Source organism: Fukomys damarensis, unplaced genomic scaffold, assembly GCF_012274545.1.
Source record: "Fukomys damarensis isolate Sample0158 unplaced genomic scaffold, DMR_v1.0_HiC HiC_scaffold_37, whole genome shotgun sequence".
NCBI classification, from domain to species: Eukaryota; Metazoa; Chordata; class Mammalia; order Rodentia; family Bathyergidae; genus Fukomys; species Fukomys damarensis.
Genome location: NW_022900949.1, coordinates 7,028,669 through 7,041,416, shown reverse-complemented (window position 1 = coordinate 7,041,416; position 12,748 = coordinate 7,028,669). Strand labels below are relative to the sequence as shown.

The 12,748-nt window shown below is 45.1% G+C and overlaps 1 protein-coding gene across 1 annotated transcript in view; it reads left to right on the top strand.

Annotated features, from left to right (window-relative positions):
• The window catches only part of Adgre1 (adhesion G protein-coupled receptor E1), a 116,954-nt gene that overhangs the window by 30,214 nt on the left and 73,992 nt on the right, over positions 1–12,748 (top strand). Inside the window, exons 4-9 of the mRNA XM_033759845.1 lie at positions 3,177–3,356; positions 3,443–3,589; positions 4,697–4,785; positions 6,918–7,001; positions 10,704–10,881; positions 11,438–11,557. Of these exons, the coding sequence (XP_033615736.1) occupies positions 3,177–3,356; positions 3,443–3,589; positions 4,697–4,785; positions 6,918–7,001; positions 10,704–10,881; positions 11,438–11,557 (798 nt within the window). The remainder of the gene's footprint in view (positions 1–3,176; positions 3,357–3,442; positions 3,590–4,696; positions 4,786–6,917; positions 7,002–10,703; positions 10,882–11,437; positions 11,558–12,748) is intronic.

Below are 12,748 nucleotides of genomic sequence, written 5' to 3'. Positions count from 1 at the left end.
AAAAAAACACAAAAATGGAGCCCAGAAGCAGGGAACACACGGGCTCCAGTCGTTACTGAGGCTGTGAGAGGTCAAGCCCAGCGTCCTTCGTCCTTTTAACCCAGACTGCTTTTCTGTTTAGACATAGATGAATGTTCCAAGAACTCGACTCTCTGTGGTCCCAACTCTACTTGCATCAACACTCCAGGAGATTACGATTGCGCCTGCCTGCCTCAGAGGATTTAAAGAAACTATTTTGGAATTTCATCTTCCAAACAATTGAAGAATCTAAAAGAAATGGATAAACTTCTAGACACCTAGACTTACTTAACTTGAAATAAGATGTAAAACCCTGAACAGTCCACTAACAGGCAATGAAATTGAGGCAGTAATAAAAACCTCTAGAGCCAGGCATGGTGGCACACGCCTATCATCCCAGCACTCGGGAGGCTGAGGCAGGAGGATCGCTGTGAGTTCGAGACCAGCCTGGACTACACAGTGAGTTCCAGGTCAGTCTCAACTACACAGTGAGAGCCTGTCTCAAAAAATCAAAACAAAACAAAAAAACACAAAAATGGAGCCCAGAAGCAGGGAACACACGGGCTCCAGTCGTTACTGAGGCTGTGAGAGGTCAAGCCCAGCGTCCTTCGTCCTTTTAACCCAGACTGCTTTTCTGTTTAGACATAGATGAATGTTCCAAGAACTCGACTCTCTGTGGTCCCAACTCTACTTGCATCAACACTCCAGGAGATTACGATTGCGCCTGCCTGCCTGGATTCTCTTCGGCTGGTTTTCAGAACCCCAGACTCTCAAAGGCTTTGGAATGTACAGGTAACTAGCTGCTGAGTTTAGTAGAGGCCGAACAATCGAAGGGTAAATTTGAAAGGGACCTTAGAGATCAATTAATCTGGTGTCTTGCGCACAGTCCAGGTGTTTTGGGGCAGTGGGGACCGTTGCCGAGGGACTGAAGGAAATCCCCAGAGGTGGCTTGTGGGCGAGGGTTATTGAATTATCCACAGACAGAGTCCAGTGCGATGGGCTGGATCTGTCATTGGCCAGAAGGCCTGGCAGGCTGTGGGCCAGACAGGAAATCCTTCAGGGCCCAGCGGCGGTGTGCTGGGCAGGAAAACGACCAGAGAGAATCTAAGTACCCCGCGGTGGCCACGTGGACGACAGCGCATCACAGACCCCCGCTCCCTCCTCAGTCACGGGGAAGAGGAGGTTTTATCGCTCCAACTACATCACTAGCTTGCTCTGTCCCGCTGCGTGACCGGTATCACCGGGAGTAGGCGGCTTGGTGTACGAGCAGAAAAGCAGTTTTCACAGCTAGCACTGCTGGCCCCCTCCCACGCGCCCCTCGGATACGTCTCACGCGGGCGTCTCCACCCCTCTTCGCCTACCGCGTCCCCTTGACGTGGCAAGAGCCCTGGGAACACAAAATAGGCATTTCGGGGACATGGTGCTGAATGCCCTAGTTTTTCTCAGGATGACTCACAGTTACAGGGACTCCCAGGAAACACTGAGAGACCACACTTATTCCAAGGGGAAAAGCTGAGCACCCAAGGTGTTGGAACTTGTAATCCTCTGCCTCCGCCTCCTTGGCGCTGGGATTACAGACGTGCACCTCAGCACTTGGCGGTGAGGCTTTGAAAACCGTGCTCCTAACCAAACCCCACATGCAGAATGTAAGTTCCATGTCTGACAAGAGCTAGCCTAGTTTATGCCTAAATATCTCCGGAAGCGAGGAGCTCACCACTACCGAAAGAAGCTCCCTTCTCTGTTAAGACAGCTTCTGGGAGACCAGGAGAAAAACCACTGCCCCATCCCTTCCGATAGTGGATCACTTCTGTGTGGTTTTTTTGAGGCTTCTAAATTAATCCACGTTCATATCACAAAGACCTCTTACTCCAGCTCCCCATGGGCTCGATGGCAGTGCTGGGCTGCTTATACCGGCATGGATCACCTCTTTATTCCTGCTGGTGCGTGCGTGCGCGTGCGTGTGTGTGCGTGTGCGCGTTCACATGCACAGAGATAAGAAAGGTTTCATCCTTCACTCTTTCCTGATGATTACATTTTATCCTGTAAATCAGAAGGAAGCACAGCTACCCAGCTTCACTCTGGGTTCATTAAGTGAGGGCTTCTCTCCGCCTCAGCTCCACTTCCATCTTAGGCTGGCTCCCTGTGGGCGATCTGTCGTGTATTCCAGGAGTCCGGCAGCATCCTTAGCCTCTATTCGCTGGGTCCTGGTAGCACTCTTCCCTGTGCTCACACTGTGACCAACAAAAACGTCTCTCGGCAGGCACTGCCCAACATTCCCTGGCAGGCGAATTGCTCCCGGTTGAGAACCGCTCCCTTAACGTCATGGAAATTTCTCACCATCACGATCTCAACATGGGGCTCTCTGGCCAGTGTACAACTTTCCCTCACACCGACGAGAGGGACGCCGTCTCCTTTCAGCTTTTGATTTCATTTGTCCCTTAGGGCCTTGGAGTCCCAACCGTGGGGAGGGAAGAGAGAGGACATAAGTGACCTCTTTCTTAAATACCTTGGCGCAGTCGTGAATCCACCGTCCCTCCCACACTGAGCGAAGAAGACGGGTCGGACTGTCTCCCCTGGAGGCTGCTGGGAAATGTAGTTTCTGGCTGGGCCGCCATTTTCCAGGACAATGGACCATACTCTCATGAGAGTACAGTATAAGGCAGGGGACATTTTTCTATTGCCCAGTGATGTTATAGCTCTTCTAGCACAATGCATTGCTCACATGTTTATGGGGATACTGGCATAACAGATCTACTGTACTGTAAGTCACATACCAGGGTAGTGTGTGTAATTGTGGGTCATACATAATAGATGTCACTGGCTTATGCTATGTCTTTTAGTATTATTTTAGAGGGCATTCCTACTTTTATTGATAACATGTGCACGTGCCTGTGAGGACAGGCACTGAGTGAGTATTATGAAGCAGATCGTAAGTTTCCTATGTAATTTCTTAAACTTGGGCTTCTTGTGTTACTTTATGGAATAAAGTCTGAATGAGGAAGTTTCAATACTTACATACATTGACCGTAATTCTTTATTTCGTATGTGGCCCAAGACAGTCGGCCACACGTCTATAGTCTGCGATTTTCACGCAATAACAAAACCATGGAAGGATGCACACCGTACTTTGGAAGGGGAAGCAGGGCTTGGTTGGGCGCCTGGCCAACTGCACGTGATGCCCATTCTTTACCTGACAGATATCGATGAGTGTGCAGACTCGTGCCCCCTCAGCTCTACCTGCACCAACACTCTTGGGAGCTACTTTTGCACCTGCCACCGTGGCTTCACACCAACCAGCGGCCAGCTGAATTTCACAGGCCAAGAAGTGGAATGTGAAGGTCAGTGGTTTGGCCACATGGTGGCTCAGGCAAGAAGTTCCTCCATAATTCCTCTGAGTTTCTTGATATCCTTGAACTCTTTGCAGATGTGGATGAATGTTCCCAGGATCCATCACCCTGTGGTCCACACTCTGTCTGCACCAATGTTCCGGGCTCCTATGGCTGTGGCTGTTTGCCGGGCTTCCGGCCCAATCCAGAAGGCTCTAAGACACATGGCAACTTCAGCTGCAGAAGTAATCCTCTCCTTGTGTGTGTTGGCCTTGGAATCCACCCTATTTTGCTAGTAAAGTCCTCATTCTGTCAAACCTCCACTCCCTCCTCTTACTTTCACCTCATCCACACACAATATTCCTTTTCTTTTTCTGTTCATTCATTAATCCACTCATTGGATGCGTTATTTTGGGGTCAACTGTAAATTAATTAATTTAGCAGTCCACTGCACCAAGCATTGCAAATTCAGTCCTGATTTTGGTGGACATAGTACCTGCTTTTATGTAGTTTATGTCAAGGGAAGGCACATACCTCATTATTAATAATAACCGTGAGGGATGCAGCCAGTAACAGTACAATGTGTTTTGAGGGAAACAATGGGATTTTAGTAGGCTCCGAGCAAATAACATCTCAGCTGCAGCTGGAAGGAGAAGTAGGCATTGTCCAGATGAGGCGTGGAAGTCATGATGCTCCAGCTTATAGCACATGCAAAGGTCCTGAAGCGCATGCAGAGTGAGAACAAGGCAGAAGTACTGTTAGATGTGCCCCAGGTGTTGCACAGAGCTCAGATCATTTAGGGCCTTGGGTGCTATACAAAGCAATCTAGAGGCTTTTATCCTCAAGAACAACAGAAAACTTTAAAGGTTTAAATATTTAAATGATGAGATTTCTATACATTAAAAATATATACTGAAGTGGCTGCAGTGACATACAACAAAACAAATATATCTGATGCCCTTCTCAAATAAGAATGAGAAAATCATCGAGGCCGTTGTGACTCTTAAACTCCCCCCACCACTCCATCCTTCTGTGTCCTCCTCCCGGGGAAGCTCTTGGAATTTTGTCTTTATTTTTCTTCTATTAAAAATCCTCCTTCAGGTAAGTACCTCTAAACTATATCTGTCTTAGTTTGTCTCACCTGGGACCCTGTGGAAAAATGTAATCATCCTACTCGCTGCTCTCCTCAGAGGCTCTCATGCCGTGGTGTGTTATACAGCTGGTTCATCTTCACTGCTGTGCGTTATGACCACGGCAGATTCTCACCAGGGTGGTAGTGGAGTCAGACTCACCTTTTGTTCGTACCTTACTGTGATTGAAGTTTGATTCGGTTGCTTTTGTTTCCCTCCTAGGGGTTCCATTCAAATGTAAGGAAGACATGATTCCCCACAATGACCAGATCCAGCAATGCCAAGAAGAGTCAGCTGCGGACCCTAAATATGTAAGTACTACTGAAAGGTCCTAGTTGTTGAGGTTTTCCAAGAGGCCACTTCAGCAGATTATTTTTGCAGTCTTAACAAAATAAAATATAATGGTGTCCTAACAATCTGTCCACTAGGGAGAGCTTATTTGATGGCTCTGTAACACTGCCACTGTCAACACAAGACTCACTTTGTGGCTCAGTATGGCTGCTCCAGCTCCTGCCATCACATCTGCTTTATAGCTGGCAGGGAAAGGAGAAGAGGACATGAAAGGCACAGTCTTTCTTTAAGAGTATGCCACGGTATCACTTCTGGTTATACACACTGGCCAGAAATTAGTTACATGGTTGAGCATAGCTGCAAGGGAAGCTGTGAAGAGAAGGTACTTAACCTGTGTAAATCAAGTGGGATACTTCTTCGCAGTCTCGCCACCAGTGAAGGTGTTGGTGTTGGTCTGAGTGATGCGGGATAGGTGTTACACAGTTAAGCCGGGCAAAGAGGAATTTGGACATCCTGATTACCTAATGAAGTCATTGAAATCAGCAAAATGCCAGGTCACCCTCAGGAACTGATGTCACCATTCTAACTGGGAATTGGTAAATTAGCTTTGAAATCCACATACCATGGGCCACTGATTTCCTATTTAATTTGATGAAACAGGCTCAACATAAAATTTACCCTTTTAACAATTTTACAGTATATAATTGAGGGACATTTAGTGTATTTACAGTGTGCAAAATTTGTTAGTAACTGGTTCCAGGACATTCCTTTCACCCCAAAAGGAAATCCTGTTCTCATCAACCCCCATTCCTCCTCCCCCCGGGTCCTGGGAACATTAATCAGCTCTCCGTCCCCATGGATTTGTGACACACCCTAAAAAAGGTATTATATAGTATTTGGCCTGCAGTATCGGGCTTCTTTCATTCATCACCATGCTGTCAACGTTGATCCATGCTGCTACATGAACCAGAAATCCTTTCTTTCCATGGGTGATTGATATTCTCTTGAGAACACTTTTTCATACATTTCCCTTTTTGCTCTAACAAATAGTTTTGTTTTTGCTTGGTACCGGTGATTGAACTCAGGACCTTGCGCTTGAGAGGAAGGCGTGGTGCCACTGAGCTAAATCTCCGGCCTCTGACAAATAGTTTTGCTATTTGCTTCTTTTATTCACCGAAGATAAAGGTGATGCGATTCCAATACGGTGGTTTACTAATCAGCCTTAAAAAAAGGAGAAAGTTCTGACATTCGTTGCTACGTGGATAGACCTGAAGGATGTTATTTTAAGAGAAGTCAGCCAGTCACAGAGAAACAAACTGTGCCTGTTCTCACTTATAAGTGGAATCTAAAACAGTCAAACTCATAGAAGAGAGCAGGAGGGAATGTGTGTGTGTGTGTGTGTGTGTGTGTGTGTGTGTGTAAATAGCAGTAAAAGGGTACAAAGTTGCAGGTACACAGAAGGAATATATTTTTAAAGATCCATTGGAAGTGTGGTGACTCTAGTTAATAATAGTCCATTATATATTTCAAAATCATTGTGAGTGAATTAATTTCAAATTTCCCACCCCAAAGCATGATAATCCTTTGAGGGGAGGGATATGTTAATTAGCTGGAGTTAATCAATCATCGCACAGGGCATACATGTATCAGAACGTCATGTTGTGTCCCACAAACATATACAATAATACGTTCATTTGCGATAAATACATTTAATTTTTATTAGTGTGTAATATGGTACACATTACTGGAGGACAGTGGAATATTTCAACAGAAGCACACAGCATTTACTGATCAAACTGTGGCAATAAGCACTTCCCTCTCCCTGTCCTTTCTGTTCGGAGCCTGTGTCTCTTCTAGTTGAGTGTGCGCCGTGTCTTAGGTTATTGTGAGCCCTAACTCTCTGCCACGTTGGAGAACATGATAACTCATTCCTCCCGCGTCACTGAGTTTTAGTACGTGTTACCCAACATCCTTCTATTCTACTTCCCACCTCTGGGCAAAAACAGTTGGTCGGGTGAGTTTTATCTCCCCGAGAATCCCAGAGACTCAGGTCCAGGCCCCTCTGCTCGGCCTGCCCCAGCCCAGGCTGCAGAGGACGGCCTTGGGAGTGGACTGACCCATGCTCACGGGGGCTCTTTCTTTGGGGACACAGGCCTCCTTCTGTGCCCTCATGAACGCCACCTTCAGAGTCCTGGACGACGCCTGTGAAAACAAAACCACCGTCATGTCGCTGAAGGTAACCAGGGGCGTCTCTGTCGTTGTGTTTGAGTTTCTAAACATCTCACACGTTTGGGGGTGCAGAACCCCCATGATCACTGCATGGCGAGTTCACCTTTAATTTCATTACAGTCGTGAGATTTTTAAAAGTCAGCATACTGTCCGCTTTTTCAGACTTTGGAGGTTCTGAGAGACCCGAACAGATTTGTGGAACTACCCGCTAATGAGGACACTGCCATTTTCATTTCCCCCAAAAATCCCCTTGACTTTTCCCGCTTATATTTAGAAGCTTCCTTCTCCTCTCACCCAACAAATCCCGAACACGCTGCCCCTCGCATCTGTCTTTTCATACGGTCCGGGTGACCATTTGAGACTTTCTTTCTTTCTCTGCATAGGGCCTTTGAAATTCGTGTGCGTTATGATTATCAATACTTCCATTCCTTTTTATCAGCCACTAGAGGGGTGTGTGCGCAATCGTCACGACTTTCCAGTTGCACAACACTGACGTCACCCACTCCCCCCCCCGAAACCCCGTACTCATTGCGTATCTGGTCCTCATCTCCCTCTCCGGTCCCTAGCACCCACCACTCCGCTTTCCACTCTAGGGACGTCCCGTGAGAGGCGTCACACAGTATTCGTGCCTTTGGGTCTAATTTGCCTCCCTGAGCATGGAATGGCCAATATCGCGGCTGAATGAAACCTCTTTTTATGAAGGTGCCATATTTTTTAATCCATTCATCTTTGAAAGAGCTTTAGGTCGTTCAGAGCCATTGCCACTTGTCAATAGTACTGATACGAACGTTTGTGTACAATTTTTTTAGTGTAAATGTGAATCTTCTCCAAGACGTATATGTAGGAGGTACTAGATCATTACAGTATTAAAGGTATTAAAGCCCCGCTTTTTTAAGCCCGTAAGTTGGACTTGTGAATGTTATTTCTATATATTCTGTGGATGATAAGACATAGATATTGGTTATTTTTGTTATGAAAATAATAAAACTTTCACATATAATTTGATTAGTTGAAAATTAATTTAACATGCTTATTAAGTGTGCATGCATAGTATTTTCAGGCTACATTTTCATAAATAATTTGCCTTTTTTATCTTTATTAAGTATGTTGGTACATTTTAGGTATGCAATAGTTTCATTCATCATTGGGATTTTGTATCTTTACGTGACTTGTTTTTTAATTTAAAATCCCTGAAATATTTCATTCTATGTTTAAAAATCATCGTATTTCCCCTCCACACTTCAAGCCCTCACGAGGAAGATTTGCAAATCTAACAGGCAAGGTCCCTGGGGCCTTCGAGTGACTCCCAAAACCAATCCCTCTAATTCATAGACATAAGGTTAAGGAAGGAAGTGGCAAGTGACACAGAGAGGCAGCAGAATGGAAGTAAAATAACGGAGGTTTACTCCATGGATGGGGGTGGATCACACCTAACGGTGGTGCTCGGCTACAACTCCCCCTTTTATAGGGTTTTACAGCCTTGCTCTCATTCAGGTGGTTACAATGCATTTTCACGGTTCACATTGCTGATATTCAAAACGTGGTGCCCCGGACAGTTGAATTCCAACCCGGATACAGCAGTCTTTGTTAGGGGAAGTTAACTTTAAAGTTCATTTAGTTATCTATTCTAGCCCAGGGGAAGGGGGCCTGTCCTGTCAGCAAAGCTAACAATGGTTCTTTTCATTCACAAAACTATTGAGGGAGACTAGATGCCTCAGGCGCCGGTTAATTCACTGTGACAGGGTTTTCGCTATCAATACTAATTCTATGCCTACAATAATTCAAATTCTTCAAAACAATACAGTTTATAAGCAGTCACATTCCTGGAAATTGATCCTATTAAGATCATAAATCAGGTTGCAGTTTCCAATGAGATCTTGTGGTTCTCTAACGTGTCCAAGTGTCCCAAACTTTTTAATTAACAGAAGTTTCCCAATTAAGACAAAGAACTCAAAATCTTCTATATTTCATACGAAAGTATTACCACTATAGACTTGTAATTTGCATATATTCAGTTTTTCCTGAGTATATAAAATGTCTCCCTGCTAAGAAGAATTAGGTCTTATATTTCAGTGGGGTTTTAGTGAGGTTTCATCAGCTGTAGAATCAGGGACCTCCTCCTCCCGGGTGCTTCTGGATGAGATTTTCTTGCTGTGTCGCTGGAAGGAGGTGGACCCAAGACTCACTCCATTCAGGGATGGGTTTGGCCCTCAGGATGCTGCTTCTCCTGGACAATCCTCTCAGATTTCATAGGATCCTACTTTTATTTTTGGCCATCTAATTTTGAAAGGTCGAAACTTTTCCCCATAGTTAGATTCCTGCTTAATATCCTTAATGATCTAATTCATTTCTTTCCCCAATTTATTGGATTCTGAATTCTTTTCATACTTTTTGGCTTGGGTTATGATCACAAGTTGTAGTCGGTTTATCAAAGATAACAGTAATAAAGGGATTGACTCAACATTACTATGATATTTATTGATATTCTTACCTTGACTGTATTTGTCAGACATAACCCATGTTAGCAATTAGATGTGTGTCTCTTTTTACTTTGTAAGTGTATACACACACACACACACAAGATTGTACATTCATTAAAAGTTTAGGGCAGTGACTAAAAATTTGGGCTTTGGTGTTGGCCTGGAAAAGTTTAAAATTGGTTATTCCACCTACTAGACACAAATTATTGTTTCCCCACCCAAACCACTAATTAAGCAATAGCTGCCACTATTTCACAGATGTAGTCTCAATATTAAACAAGGAAATATACATAAGATCTCTCTGTCTGTCTCTTAAATAAAAGTATCCATCACATAATAAGTGTGCATTATTTTTTATTTTATGGCCAGAAACATACATACCATAAATATAAAATCTTATATTATTATTAAGCCACATGAGATCATAAGGACATACTATTCAAAAGTTTACTAACTTAGTATTTGTGGCCCTTTCTGATTGTTAAAACATGAAGGTACAAGCTGGGTGTGGTGGCGCACACCTGTAATCCCAGAACTGGGGAGGCTGAGGCAGGAGGATCTCTGTGAGTTTGAGACCAGCCTGGGCTACACAGTGAGTTCTTCCAGGGCAGCCTCAACTACATAGTGAGACCCTGTCTCAGAAAACAAAAACCCAAAACCAAAACCAAACAAAAACCATAGAGGTACGCTATAGCAATCTTCTTTAACAGCTGTTTACTATTCCACAACTGGATTTCAGCCTCATTTAACCAGTTTGCTGGACGTTAAGGATTTCCAGAAGTCATCTTGAAATAAATATCACTGAATAATTTTGTAAAATTGTGCAATTTTTAAGCATTTCTGGAAGGATTAATTCCTGGAAGAGAAATTCCTGGGTCAAAAGTGACGGGCAGTTTCCATTGTTAGAGGGAGTCTGCAAAGGCGACATCAGTCTGTGTTCCCAAAGACACCCCTTGAGTCAGAAGACGGAGGGTGATGGAGGCTTCTTTTCACTCTCCTTTGGTATTGCTCTCAGTCTACTCTTCTATCGAGAGAGGAGAGGCCAGCTGGTATTTCAGTAATGTGACAGGAGGAGAGACGGAGGAGGAAGAGGAGGAGGAGGAGGTCGATGGGGGGCAGAAGAAGAGAAGGAAACAAAGAGGAAGAATTAAAAGATGGACGAGAGTGAGGGAAGATGCGGGAGGGAGAGGGGTGAGAAGGGAAAGGAATGAATGCATCTTTTCTTGCAGAGTAAGGCTGAGAGCTTTGCCTCTGTGCTTGATCAAACGTCCACATGGACCACATTCGACCGGGAGGAGAAGTCCGCCCTGGCCTCGGCCCTCCTGGACAGTGTGGAAAGCAGCACCTTAGCTGTTTTACTGAAGTCTTCAGAGAATGCCAGCCAGACGGTGCAGACGGAGCACTTAGGTAACGTAGCTCTTCGGGGCAGAGCCACTCCTGGGTGCCAAATCGGAGGCATCTATCCTCAACTGCTCCAAAATCCTAAATTCGCCACCAAGCAAGACCGGTTCTGTTGTCATGATGATGATGTTTCCCACTCACTGTGCATTTGGCAAGGGTGAGGCACTGTGCTAAGCCTGTGTCACTAACTCATGGTCGGCGCCCACTGACCTCCCTCCCACGGCCTCTTCAACTTTCCACACCTTCCCAATCGCGCCACGTGCTAGAAGCCAAGCCTTCAGCACATAAGGCTTGAAGGACGTCTCAGATCTAAGCTTCAATTCCACCTCTTCTTGGATACACTCTTGATGATGCAGGAGCTCAAAAAGCTCCCCCTACATTTCTTGTTTTCTTCGCACTGCTGTCTTCCTCCTTCAGGGAGTTCAAGACCTTCCCTTGACAAAGTGGCCATTCTCTTCTTCCATTTGCTTTCAAGGATAAATGTGGACCCATCTGGGACAGAAACCAACTTCAGAACCCACTTTCGGAGGGACCTCATGCAAACGTTTCCTTTCTCTTTTAGATATCGAGAGCAAAGTCATCAAGGAAGAATGTAATAAGGAGAATGTGTCCTTTCTCTTGAAAGCCAAAGGGGACGAGATGCATGTTGGGTGTTCCATCATTGAAGAATCTGAAAGCACAGGTGCGTAGAGACCCACTCCTGAGAGTCTAGGTGACGGTGAGTTCAGCCTGGAAGTATTTATCGATCACTGCCTAGGCAGTTGACAATCAGTGATAGTGGAGGGAGAATTTTTCCATCCACTAAGGAAGTCAAATATTAAAAACACAATGTCATGGTGGCACATGCCTGTCATCCCAGCACTCGGGAGGCTGAGGCAGGAGGATCGCTGTGAGTTCCAGACCAGCCTGGGCTACACAGCGAGTTCCAGAGCGGTCTGAACTACATAGTGAGACCCTGTCTCAAAAAACAAAAACCAAAACAACCCCAAAAAGTCAACTTTGACTTTTTGACCCCAGTCAATCAACTGGAGTACGGGGACCTTCCCTGCCCAATATGGTAGGCGCATTCAGCTACTGAGCACTCAGAATGTGCCTAGGCTGAATTGAAATGAGCTCACTGTAAAATGTAGGCTATCTTTCAGAAACTTGGTGCAAAAAAGGGACCAACTAGCTCACTTATAATTTTTATTCTTAAATTAGTTTAAAACAATATATATTAAAATATATTTTAAACCTGGTTTTTACTCATTTAAAAACTGACAGACGCTCTTATGTATTATGTACAACACGAAGTCTTGAAGTGTGTATCCTTTGCGGGATGACTGAGTCGAGACGGTTTCCGTACAAGGTGTGGTCCAAAAACGTGGTGAATGTTTACATTGAAAATGTATTATTGACATCGATCCTCCTCAAAATTCCCCCCGTGCTTTGAAAACACTCACTCCGTTGCTCTTGCCGTGTGCTCGGTGAGTTCTGTGAGTCCTCTTTCATGAGTGTCTTTGGTTGCACTGTCTTGCTTCCTCGATGCCCTGAACTGATTCAAAATGCAAAGCCGCGATGGGCATTGCGAATCTGGGCAAGATCCCGATGTGCACGGCTGCGGGATACGGTGGGTGTGCTTTTTACGAGCCCGTCTCTCCACGGCAAAGGCATGCGCTATAGTTTTGTTCATGCCTCATGGAAACATTTTCACGTATCACCTCATATTCCTCTCATTTTCGTGGTGGGACTATGTTCACCTCCTTGGCTCTTTCCTACAAGGCAGCACATTGGTGTCGTTAACGCAAGTCCTTGCTGTACAACAGTTCTCCGGAACATCTTCTCCCTGTCTCACTGGAATTTTATATCCTTTGAGCAGCATCTCTCCAACACC